General features: G+C 44.5%; 1 protein-coding gene across 4 annotated transcripts in view; it reads right to left on the bottom strand.

Moving 5' to 3' along the window:
- Positions 1-12,831, bottom strand: part of C4H2orf42 (chromosome 4 C2orf42 homolog) — a 39,651-nt gene that overhangs the window by 5,452 nt on the left and 21,368 nt on the right. For 3 of the 4 annotated variants that reach the window (XM_053587109.1, XM_053587112.1, XM_053587111.1), the window contains 4 exons: positions 11,909-12,013; positions 7,910-8,014; positions 2,473-2,580; positions 1,723-1,823 (listed from right to left, as the gene is read on the bottom strand). In XM_053587109.1, coding sequence (XP_053443084.1) covers positions 1,723-1,823; positions 2,473-2,580; positions 7,910-8,014; positions 11,909-12,013 — 419 coding nt within the window. The remainder of the gene's footprint in view (positions 1-1,722; positions 1,824-2,472; positions 2,581-7,909; positions 8,015-11,908; positions 12,014-12,831) is intronic. The other variant, XM_053587113.1, reaches the window with a different exon arrangement.

The raw sequence follows: 12,831 nt of genomic DNA on the forward strand, positions 1-12,831 counted from the left end.
AACTTGAACTGAATTCTATGGTGACCCAGAGCCAGTTACCAAACTTTTCAGAGCCTGTTTTCTCATCTGCAAAATGCATTTAACCAGCGCATAGCTGGGAGGTTAAATGAGATGATGTAGGTAAGTAACACTCAACAGACAGAAACTCAGTGATCACTGGCACTTTCTTCCCCACTTGCTTTTGCTCTGAGCTGTTTCAGTGCCCCCCCTGAATCCCATCTGTTCCAGGCTGGGAGTTGCCTCTGTAACATCTTGCATTTAAAGGAGTTCGTCAGGTGTCTTGAATGCCAACATCGGCCTTTTCTAGTGTTCACATGTAAATTGTTTGTTGTTACCAAACAACTTGTTTTTTTTCTGAACATAACAATGCTTTGCATGAAGCTAATCTTAATATATCAAATCACATCATGCTGAATTTTCTATACTATCTCATTACTGTAGGAAGGAAAGATGCCAAATTTTTAGCCTCTGCCCAAATAAAATGTTTAAAAACATCTAATGTGGCTCCGCGCCTGTGGTTCAAGCGGCTAAGGCACCAGCCACATACACCTGAGCTGGCTGGGTTCAAATCCAGCCCGGGCCTGCAAAACAACAATGATGGCTGCAGCCAAAAAATAGCCAGAGGTTGTGGCGGGCACCTGTAGTCCCAGCTACTTGGGAGGCTGAGGCAGAAGAATTGCTTGAGCCCAGAAGTTGGAGGTTGCTGTGAGCTGTGATGCCATAGCACTCTACCCAGGGCGATAGCTTAAGGCTCTAACATCTAATGCTATCCTAGTAAAAGAGAATAATTATTAAGGGTCATTTCTCTAATGAGAACAAAACTGCAATTTGGATGGGAGGGTTTAGTTGTGCTGGAGCCACTGACTTCAGAAACAGTAAATCATCTCAAAAAATATTGTTTTTTTAATTGTAACAGAGTCTCACTATGTCACCCTTGGTAGAGTGCGATGGCATCACAGTTCACAGCAACCTCAGACTCTTGGGCTTAAGCAATTCTCTTTCCTCACCCTCCCAGTAGCTGGACTACAGGTACCCGCCACAACGACTGGCTATTTTTTGGTTGCAGTTGTCATTGTCGTTTAGCAGGCTAAGCTGGGCTCGAACCTGCCAGCCTTGGTATATTTATATACTTTCTAGCTGCCTTCCAGTCAAATCTAAGGCTCATCATAGTTACTAGGGGGTTATTACTTAATTTGCAAGAAAAATCCTCCCTTAAATTGGAGGATATTCCAATTTAAGATATTTTTCTTTTTTTTTTTTTTTTGTGTAGAATCTCACTTTATGGCCCTCGGTAGAGTGCCGTGGCGTCACACGGCTCACAGCAACCTCCAACTCCTGGGCTTAAGCGATTCTCTTGCCTCAGTCTCCCAAGTAGCTGGGACTACAGGCACCCGCCACCAACGCCCAGCTATTTTTTTGATTGCAGTTCAGCCGGGGCCGGGTTTGAACCTGCCACCCTCGGTATATGTGGCCGGCGCCTTACCAACTGAGCCACAGGCACCGCCCCCAATTTAAGATATTTTTCAAGCCATAGGGAATGCCCATCAAAATCAGAGTTGGAACTGTAAAACCACAGATATTTCTGAATTTTATCTTAGCATGAAAAAAAAAAGAACTCTCTTTGCCATCTGTAGCTAAAGAACAGATATAAGCATACTCCCTGCATCTGCTTCCCTCTCTTCCCCTCTCCACCCTCCCACTATTTTACAAACAAACACTTACCTCTGGGGTATCTAAGATTTGTTTAACTTGTAGGATATTAGTGATATGCCAGGTATACTTGGAAAATGTTCCCAGTGGCAAGGCATCTTTCCGAACAAAAGCTTTAATGTAAAAAAGGGACAAAATTAGACTGCTGAAAAACATTTTCTTTCATTCTACTTGTTACTCAATTTCTGAAGAGTTCACTGCACTGCTATTATTTTCTTATAGAATCTCAGCACTGGCCGGGTGAGGTGGCTCACACCTATAATCCCAACACCTGGGAGGCTGAGGTGGGTGGACTGCCTGAGCTCACAGGTTCGAGACCAGCCTGAGCCAGAGTGATATCTCATCTCCAAAAATAGCCAGGCGTTGTGGTGGGTGCCTATAGTCCCAGCTACTTGGGAGGCTGAGGCAAGAGAGTTGTTTAAGCCCAGGAATTTGAGGTTGCTGTGAGCTATAAAACACGACTCTACCAAGGGTTATGAAGTGAGACTCTGTCTCACAAAAATAAATAAATAGCTAAATAAATATATAAAATAGAATCTCAGCACTTAGAAATTCTAGGGGCAGTATATAATATATAATAGGGCTTGGCAGAAATGTGACAAACCAATTGCTATAAGTATAGATAATTGGTATGTTATCTAAAAAGACTTCGTCATCCAAACATGTGACTCGAAGTCCTAACCCTAAAAATTTACCTGGATTTTTTCCAAACATAATTCTCTAAGGTCAAGAAATCACTATTCCTGAGGAAAAATCCCATACCTGTGGTAGAGTTGGGAAGCCGTTTTTTCGCACTTCCTATCGATATCCTCTGTTGCAGGGCATCAAAAAAGGATTGAGGGATATGGAACACCAGTGGCTCTGGTTTGCCTATAGGAAATAAGAAGAAACACATTTAAAGAAACTCTGTGGACTTCCTCACATGCAGGTAGAGATGGAAGAAAAGGAATTGTGGGGTAGTAATAACTAAACATACCACTGAAGTTTCTTAATACAGAAACAAAAAGAAGCTTTGACTTTTCTGAGCTAAGCACTGTCACCAGCTCGACTCCTGATCCCTCGCATTCATAAAAACCTACACTGAACTCTTGTCATCACACAAGGATAACTTTTCAAATCCCAATTTTATTTATTTTTTTGAGACAGAATCTCACTCAGTCACCCTGGGGTCGAGTGCTGTATTATTGCTCACAGCAACCTCAAACTTCTGGGCTCAAATGATCTTCTTGCCTCAGCCCCCCCAGTAGCTGGGACTACAGGCGCCCACCACAACACCCAGTTATTCTTAGAGACGGGGTCTCACGCTTGCTAAGGCTGGTCTTGAACTCATGAGCTAAAGCAATCCATCTGCCTCAGCTTCCCAGAGTGTTAGGATTATAGGCATGAGCCACAGCACCTGGCCAAATCCCCATTTTGTAAACAACATGATAGCACAGACTTTTTCCCTAAAATAAGACGGGATTCGAATAATGAGGCCAGCAGAGGAGCAGCTTGCTGGCTGCCTCCACATGATCCACTCCTGCTCACTATGCACTGGCACCTGCTATTCACATTCCAGTCTAGGCATACTAATAAGGATGGTCAGCACCAGGAGTACTGAGGAACTGCAAGGTTAGGATACTACTCATCCCATGAGCATCAGCATTTTCTTTCCTTTATTTTGGCTGGGGCTGAGTTTGAACCCACCACCTCCCGCATATGGGGTCAGCGCCCTACTCCTTTGAGCCACAGGCACTGCCCTTCTTTCTTTTTTTTTTTTTTTTTTTGAGACAGAGTCTCACTTTATCACTCTTGGTAGAGTGCCATAGCATAATAGCTCACAGCAACCTCAAACTCCTGGGCTCAAGCAGTTCTCTCGCCTTAGCCTCCCAAGTAGCTTGGGACTACAAGGTGCCACAACACCTGGCTATTTTTAGAGACGAGGTCTCTCTCTGGCTCAGGCTGGTCTCAAACCTGTGAGCTCAGGCAATCTACCTGCCTTGGCTTCCCAGAGTGCTAGGATTACAGGAGTGAACCACCGTACACTGCCTGAGCATCAGCATTTTCCTCTAAATATCATCTCAAGGCAGGTAAAATATTTTAAAGTATTAAAACTTAACAGATATCAGGCAGCACCTGTGGCTCAAGGAGTAGGGCGCTGGTCCCATATGCTGGAGGTGGCAGGTTCAAACCCAGCCCCAGCCAAAAATCACACACACACACACAAAAACAGCCAGGTGTTGTGGCGGGCGCCTGTAGTCCCAGCTACTTGGGAGGCTGAGGCAAGAGAATCGCTTAAGCCCAAGAGTTTGAGGTTGCTGTGAGCTGTGATGCCATGGCACTCTACCAAGGGCAACATAGTGAGACTCTGTCTTAAAAAACAAACAAAAGAAACTTAACAGATATCTTAAAGAAATTTGTACAACATTAAGCCAACAGAAAGTCAACAGAAGATAGGCAGGCATTGTGACAGGTGCCTGTAGTCCCAGCTACTTGGGAGGCTGAGGCAAGAGAATCGCTTAAGCCCAGGAGTTTAAGGTTGCTGTGAGCTGTGACACTACAGCACTCTACCGAGGACGACACAGTGAGACTCTGTCTCAAAAAAAAAAAAAAAAGTGAACAGAAGAACAGGTCATGGTCCTTGTTTGTATGGTGGTTAGTAAAAAGAAAAAGAAAAGGCAGCGCCTGTGGCTCAGTCGGTAGAGTGCCAGCCCCATATACCGAGGGTGGCGGGTTCAAACCCGGCCCCGGCCAAACTGCAACCAAAAAATAGCCGGGCGTTGTGGCGGGCGCCTGTAGTCCCAGCTACTCGGGAGGCTGAGGCAAGAGAATCGCTTAAGCCCAGGAGTTGGAGGTTGCTGTGAGCTGGGTGAGGCCACGGCACTCTACTGAGGGCCATAAAGTGAGACTCTGTCTCTACAAAAAAAAAAGAAAAAGAAAGTTCAGGGCGGTGCCTGTGGCTCAAAGGAGTAGGGTGCCAGCCCCATGCGGGTTCAAACCCAGCCCTGGCCAAAAACTGCCAAAAAAAAAAAGAAAGTTCATGAGGGGTTGCGTGAGTTCAGAGTTCTCCTTAAAATTTTTGCCCTGGGGCTAGTCTCCGCAAAGGGAAAAACATTCAGAACCACATAGATAAGCACCTAATTTCCACCTGCCTGGATACAACTGAAAGAAGTCTATAAACAAATTCGCTCTCTTTTTAATAGAGACAGGTGTCTCACTGTATCACTCAGGCTAGTTTTGAACTCTTGGCCTCAAGTGATACCCCTGACTCAGCTTCCCCAGTAACTAGGACAAGAGGAGCAAGCCACTACACTCAGCTAAGACAGACTCTAAAAGAAGACATTTCAGATGTCTTTTGAAAACAGGTTAAGCCAAGAAAAATAAAAATGAAAGATTTTCTAGAATTCTATAAAAAGTCTTTATGTTCTTCCCATTGATTTTGCTTACTTTATTGAATGCAGAATGTCAATGACAAAACTCACTGCTTTTGAGCCACTAAAATATTAATATCTGGGTACATCAGAGAAGTCACTACATACAATTTTAAGATTGTTCATCTTGAAATTACATTACAGCCTACATTACAAGGATCATTACAGTTTTCAAAGAAGTGCTAATTTACTAGAACTCAACTAATGTGATGCCGGAGCTTAGGTTTAAGAATTAATCTTTTTTTTTTTTTTTTTTTTTGAGATGGAGTCTCACTTTGTTGCCCTTGGGAAAGTGCCTTGGTGTCATAGCTCACAGCAACTTCAAACACTTGGGCTCAAGCAATTCTCCTGCCTCAGCCTCCCAAGTAGCTGGGACTACAGGTGCCCACCACAACACCTGGCTATTTTTTTGGTTGTAGTTGTTATTGTTGTTTGGCAGGCCCAGGCTGGATTTGAACCCGCCAGCTCTGGTGTATGTGGCTGGTGCCTTAGCCACTTGAGCTACAGACACTGAGCTTTTTTTTTTTTTTTTTATGACCCTTGGTAGAGTGCCGTGGTGTCACACCACTCACAGCGACCTCTAGCTTTTGGGCTTAGGTGATTCTCTTGCCTCAGCCTCCCGAGTAGCTGGGACTATAGGTGCCCACTACAACGCCCAGCTATTTTTTTGTTGCTATTTGGCTGGGGCCAGGTTTGAACATGCCACCCTCGGTATGTGGGGCTGGTGCCTTACCGACTGAGCCACAGGCGCCGCCCAGCTTACAGTATTTCAATATTCTATTTTCTGTTTGGAGGTGAGTTAATAGGTATTTTAATGTTATTTCAACTTTTTCTACCCCACCCCCCAGCAACCCTATATAATATTACTTCAAATAATAAATAAAATGTAACAATATAAAAAATTGACTCCTTAAATCATTTCCTATTAAAAAAATTGAATCTCTGGGCGGCGCCTGTGGCTCAGTCGGTAAGGCGCCGGCCCCATATACTGAGGGTGATGGGTTCAAACCCAGCCCCGGCCAAACTGCAACCAAAAAATAGCTGGGTGTTGTGGCGGGCGCCTGTAGTCCCAGCTATTCGGGAGGCTGAGGCAAGAGAATCGCTTAAGCCCAGGAGTTGGAGGTTGCTGTGAGCTGTGTGAGGCCACGGCACTCTACCGAGGGCCATAAAGTGAAACTCTGTCTCTATGAAAAAAAAAAAAAATTGAATCTCTTTTTTACAACCCTTCTTAGCTTATTCTTAATTTTTATTTAGTCTGCATTAATATCTAAATGACTATTTCAGGGAGCCATAACTGTTCTTTTTTTTTTTTTTTTGTAGAGACAGAGTTTCACTTTATCGCCCACGGTAGAGTGCTGTGGCATCACACAGCTCACAGCAACCTCCAACTCCTAGGCTTAGGCAATTCTCTTGCCTCAGGCTCCTGAGTAGCTGGAACTACAGGCACCCACTACAACGCCCAGCTATTTTATTGTTGCAGTTTTGCCGGGGCTAGGTTTGAATCTGCCACCCTTGGTATATGGGACTGGCGCCCCACCCACTGAGCCACAGGTGCCGCCCACCATAACTGTTCTAAACATTTAAAACTCATTTCCTCCCACTGAGTGCCATTAGGATACTATTCAGCAAAGGATACTTTATTTATTTATTTTTTATTTTTTTATTAAATCATAGCTGTGTACATTAATGTGATCATGGGGCACCATACACTAATTTCATAGACCGTTTGACACATTTTCATCACACTGGTTAACATAGCCTTCCTGGCATTTTCTTAGTTATTGTGCTAAGACATTTACATTCCATATTTACTAAGTTTCACATATACAGCAAAGGGTACGTTAAAGAATATTCATAAGCTGGAATATATTCAGCGAAGAACACCAGGATGATATGAGGAGCATGTAAAGAACCTGAGATGTATCACTTGGACAAGAGAAGAACTGTCAAGTGGGACAGTGGGTTTGTGTGTGTGCAGCTGTAAAGACGGGAAACGGGAACAGACCTATATGTGGCTGAAGCACAGTACTAGAACCAATGGAAAGCATATAAGCATAAGGAAGACCTTCCTCACATCTATGACTATAACAAATCGCACCCAAGTCCAGCCTGTGTGCTCCATTCTTCCTTAGCATGTCCATATAATTTTATGTAACTATTGTAGTCTCACACAATTATATTTTCTCTAAGATTTTTTCCCCCTTGCTTTGATTTTTTTTTTGTAGAGACAGAGTTTCACTTTATGGCCCTTGGTAGAGTGCCATGGCATCATACAGCTCACAGCAACCTCCAACTCCTGGGCTTAAGCGATTCTCTTGCCTCAGCCTCCCGAGTAGCTGGGACTACAGGCGCCTGCCACAACGCCCGGCTATTTTTTGGTTGCAGTTCAGCAGAGGCCGGGTTTGAACCCGCCACCCTCGGTATATGGGGCCAGAGCCTTATGGACTGAGCGACAGGCGCCGCCCATCCCCCTTGCTTTGATTTTAAGTTTGAGGGTTAAAATGAAAACTTTGGTGTTTCCCTCATCTCCACACACAAATCAGGTTATCTATCTTTACTTAATATTTTGTTTATTATTTTCTGTGTTTTTTCTCTTCTACCTCTAATGTCATTTTGTTGGTCCTTCATATTAATCGTGTGATTATTCCTTTTTTTCAACTTAGATTTCTACTTTTCTGTGGCCCAATGCTCTCTGAAGTATAATTACTTCTACCAAAATAGAGTAGAAATATAGCAGTTACCTTAATTTTGCCTGTTTGCCAGAGTCCAGTTTGATGAGGAATACTTACCATCAAACTGATAGTGCATGGTTTGATGGATGCGTTCTGTGACGCTAGCCAGCCAGTCCTGGAAAGATAAGGTCACTTGTCCCTCATCTAGTAGCTGACCACAGGCTAGGAAAAGGACAAAAAAAATATGCCTCTTCAGTAATTTTTCTTTTCTTACAGAATAAACAGTTAATTGAAGTTAACAAGTACAAAAAAAAGAACATGAAACTAAAATTCAAAGAAAGTGTATAAAATAAACAAAATGGAATATTCTGAGACTTTTAAATACATTTATGTATTTATTTAGTTATTTATAATTTTTATTTATTGATTTATTTAGAAATGGGCTCGGTGCCTATAGCTCAAGCGGCTAAGGCGCCAGTCACATACACCAGACCTGGAGTGTTTGGTGTCCAGCCCTTGTTGTTTTGCTCGCCAAACAACAACTACAACCAAAAAATAGCTGGGCGTTGTGGCAGGCGCCTATAATCCCAGCTACTTGGGAGGCTGAGGCAAGAGGATCACTTAAGCCCAAGAGTTTGAGGTTGCTGTGAGCTATGACACCACAGCACTCTACCCAGGGTGACAGCTTGAGACACTGTCTCAAAAAAAAAAAAAAAAGAAAGAAACAGCCTCAGCCTCCCATGTAGCTAGGACTATAGGCACTAGCCACAACTCCCAGCTATAGAGATGGGGTCTGGCTCTAGCTCAGGCTGGTCTCCAACTCCTGAGCTCAGGCTATCCACCTACCTCAGCCTCCCAGAGTGCTAGAATTACAGGTGTGAGCCACAGCGCCTGGCCTTTTTATTTATTTTTTTAAATCTACTTAGAAAATAAGAAATAAGAAGCTCTTAGAGACTAATAGGCTTAAGATCACTAACAACTGCGTGAGTGCCTATAATCCTAGCACTATGTGAGGCTGAGGTGAATGAATTGCTTGACCTTAGGAATTTGAGACCAACCTGAGCAAAAGAGAGACCCTATTTCTACTAAAAATAGAAAAAAAAGGCTCGGCACCCATAGCACAGTGGTTATGACACCAGCCACATACACCAAAGCTGGTGGATTCAAACCCAGCTTGGGCCAGCTAAACAATAATGACAACTGCAACAGAAAATAGCCAGGTGTTGTGGCAGGTGCCTATAGTCCCAGCTAGTCGGGAGGCTGAGGTAAGAGAATCACTTAAGCCCAAGAATTTGAGGTTGCTGTCAGCTGTGATGCCACGGCACTCTATTGAGGGGAGAAAGTGAGACTCTGTCTCAAATAAATAAATAAATAAAAATAGAAATAGAGGGCGGCACCTGTGGCTCAGTGAGTAGGGTGCCGGCCCCATATGCTGAAGGTGGCGGGTTCAAACCCAGCCCCAGCCAAACTGCAACAAAGAAAATAGCCGGGCGTTGTGGCGGGCACCTGTAGTCCCAGCTGCTCGGGAGGCTGAGGCAAGAGAATCGCGTAAGCCCAAGAGTTAGAGGTTGCTGTGAGCCGTGCGACGCCACGGCACTCTACCAAGGGCGGCACAGTGAGACTCTGTCTCTACATAAAAAAAAAAAAAAAAATAGAAATAGAAAAAAAAAGCCAGCCAGGCTTAGTGGCACATGCCTATAATCCAGGCTACTTGGGAATCTGAGGCAAGAGGATTGCTCGAGCCCAAGAGTTTGAGGTTGCTGTGAGTATGGCACTATAGGGACCAGAGCAGCGGTTCTCAACTTGTGGGTCACGACCCCTTTGTAACAATGAAAATACGTTCTGCATATCAGATATTTACATTACAATTCATAACAGTAGCAAAATTACAGGTATGAAGTAGCAACGAAAATAATTTTATGGTTGAGGGTCACCACAACATGAGGAACTGTATTAAAGGGTCACGGCACTAGGAGGCATTAGGAAGGTTGCGAAACACTAGACTAGAGGCACTGGCCACAATACTGGGCTATTTTTTTTTTTTTTTTTGTAGAGACAGAGTCTCACTATACTGCCCTCAGGTAGAGTGCCGTGGCGTCACACGGCTCACAGCAACCTCTAACTCTTGGGCTTACGCGATTCTCTTGCCTCAGCCTCCCAAGCAGCTGGGACTACAGGCGCCCGCCACAACGCCCGGCTATTTTTTGTTGCAGTTTGGCTGGGTCTGGGTTTGAACCCACCACTCTCAGCATATGGGGCCGGCACCCTACTCACTGAGCCACAGGCGCTGCCCAATACTGGGCTATTTTTTTTTTTTTTTTTTTTGTAGAGACAGAGTCTCACTGTACCGCCCTCGGTAGAGTGCCGTGGCCTCACACAGCTCACAGCAACCTCTAACTCTTGGGCTTACGCGATTCTCTTGCCTCAGCCTCCCGAGTAGCTGGGACTACAGGCGCCCGCCACAACGCCCGGCTATTTTTTGGTTGCAGTTTGGCCGGGGCTGGGTTTGAACCCGCCACCCTCGGCATGTGGGGCCGGCGCCCTACTCACTGAGCCACAGGCGCCGCCCAATACTGGGCTATTTTTAAAGATAGGGTCTCACTCTGGCTCAAGCTGGTCTCAAACTCATGAGCTCAGGCAATCCACCAGCTTTGGCCTCCCAGGGTGCTAGGATTTACAGGTGTGAGCCACCTCGTCCAGCCTATCCTGTGACCTTTATTCAGATTTCACCAATTTTATGCACTGATGTGTGGTAATGCACGCATATAGTCCTTTTTTGTGTGTGTGTGTGTGGGGTTTTTGGTCAGGGCTGGGTTTGAACCTGCCACCTCCAGCATATGGGACTGGCGCCCTACCCCTGTGAGTCACAGGCGCCGCCCACTAGTCCTTTTTTTTTTGAGTCAGAGTCTCACTTTGTCATCCTTGGTAGAATGCCGTGGTGTCATAGCTCACAGCAACCTCCAGCTCTTGGGCTCAAGCGATTCTCTTGCCTCAGCCTCCCAAGTAGCTGGGACTACAGGCGCCTGCCACAATGCCTGGCTATTTTTTAGAGATGGAGGGGTGGGTTCTCGCTCGTGGGCAGGCTGGTCTCAAACCAGTGAGCTCAGGGCAATCCACCCGCCTCAGCCTTCCAGAGTGCTAGGATTACAGCTGAGCCACTTTGCCCAACCTTCATGCATATGATTCTATGCAATTTTAGAATTTTAAGACATGTGAAGACTTGTGTGACTACAACCACAGTCAAGACATAAAACACTTCTATCATAAGATTCTCTTGTACTGGGGTGGTGCCTGTGGCTCAAAGGAGTAGGGCGCTGGCCCCATATGCCGGAGATGGCGGGTTCAAACCCAGCCCTGGCCAAAAACTGCAAAAATAAAAAAGATTCTCTTGTACTACCCTTTTATTGCTACTATAACTCCCCTCCAAACCCTTCCCTAACCCCTCCCTGGCAACCACTTAATGGTTCTCCCTCTCTACGATTTGTTAATATAGTTTAGCTTTGAGCATCATTTGAAACCAGTGGAACAGGAAAGACCTCAGCCTCATTGCCTGCTAAAGTTTATATTAGCACTCTTTGGGGGACAACATGAAACATTTATTTTGATTATACTGCTTCTGGCTTTTTTAGAATGATTTTCCACTAGCCGGGCGTTGTGGTGGGCACCTGTGGTCATAGCTTCTCGGGAGGCTGAGGCAAGAGAATCACCTAAGCCCAGTAGTTGGAGGTTGCTGTGAGCTGTGATGCCACAGCACTCTACCGAGGGCGATAAAGTAAGACTCTGTCTCTTAAAAAAAAAAAAGAAGGGGTGGCGCCTGTGGCTCAGTCGGTGGGGCGCCGGCCCCATATGCCGAGGGTGGCGGGTTCAAACCCGGCCCCGGCCAAACTGCAACCAAAAAATGGCCCGGCGTTGTGGCGGGCGCCTGTAGTCCCAGCTGCTGGGGAGGCTGAGGCAAGAGAATCGCTTGAGCCCAGGAGTTGGAGGTTGCTGTGAGCTGTGTGAGGCCACGGCACTCTACCGAGGGCCATAAAGTGAGACTCTTTCTCTACAAAAAAAAAAAAAAAAAGAAGAAGAATTTTCCACTACTTTTACCTATTCTAGGGATGGGAAACTTACCCTGCCTTTTTAATGAAGAAGCAACCACAGGCTTTTTCAGGCCACTTTTCCTTAGATTACTGTTCACTGCATCTTGACGCAATAGTGAACTGTTCATCTGTGCACCTAAACCACAAATCATTCCTGTGTTTAATAACATGACCACAGAATATAAATTGATTTGATATTAATTTCTTTACAGTCTAAAAAGTATGAACAATCTTTACTAATTTCTAGGTTAGTTTCCAAGTTTCTAGAAGGAATTAACAGTAGCCTTTATACATAACATTTTAACTCTCTTGTACTTTTTATAGGAAATTAGGGGACTAAACAAAAGTGAAATGAAGAAAAAAGTTTACCCATTACTCCCACCTCTCAATCATAATTAATATTCTGGTGCACTGTCTCCCTTTTTTTTTTTTTTTTTGTAGAGACCGAGTTTCACTGTACCGCCCTCAGGTAGAGTGCCGTGGCATCACATGGCTCACAGCAACCTCTTAACTCTTGGGCTCCCATTTTCTTTCCCATGAATAGTTTGTTTTGCTGATTTTGTGATTTTTAAGTAGCTGTGACTATACCAAATCTGTTGGCAGACTTTTTTTGCCAAATCTGACAACACAAGACTTGGCAAAAAAAAAAAAATTATTTGAAATTTCAGATAAACAAGTAATTTGTTCGTATTAAGTACATTCCAAATATTGCATGGGAAATACTTCTACTAAAAATTATTTGTCATTTCATCTGATTCAAGTTTAATCATGCATTCTATACTTTACTTGGCTACCTAAGTGATATAAACATTGTCCCAAATTCTTTTTTTCTTTGTTCTGAGACAGAGTCTCACTGTTGCCTAGGCTAGAGTGCCCTAGCATCACAGCAACATCAAACTCCTGGGCTCAAGTGATCCTCCTACATCAGCCTCCTGAGTAGCTGGGACTATAGGG

The sequence above is a fragment of the Nycticebus coucang genome, chromosome 4, assembly GCF_027406575.1.
Source record: "Nycticebus coucang isolate mNycCou1 chromosome 4, mNycCou1.pri, whole genome shotgun sequence".
NCBI classification, from domain to species: Eukaryota; Metazoa; Chordata; class Mammalia; order Primates; family Lorisidae; genus Nycticebus; species Nycticebus coucang.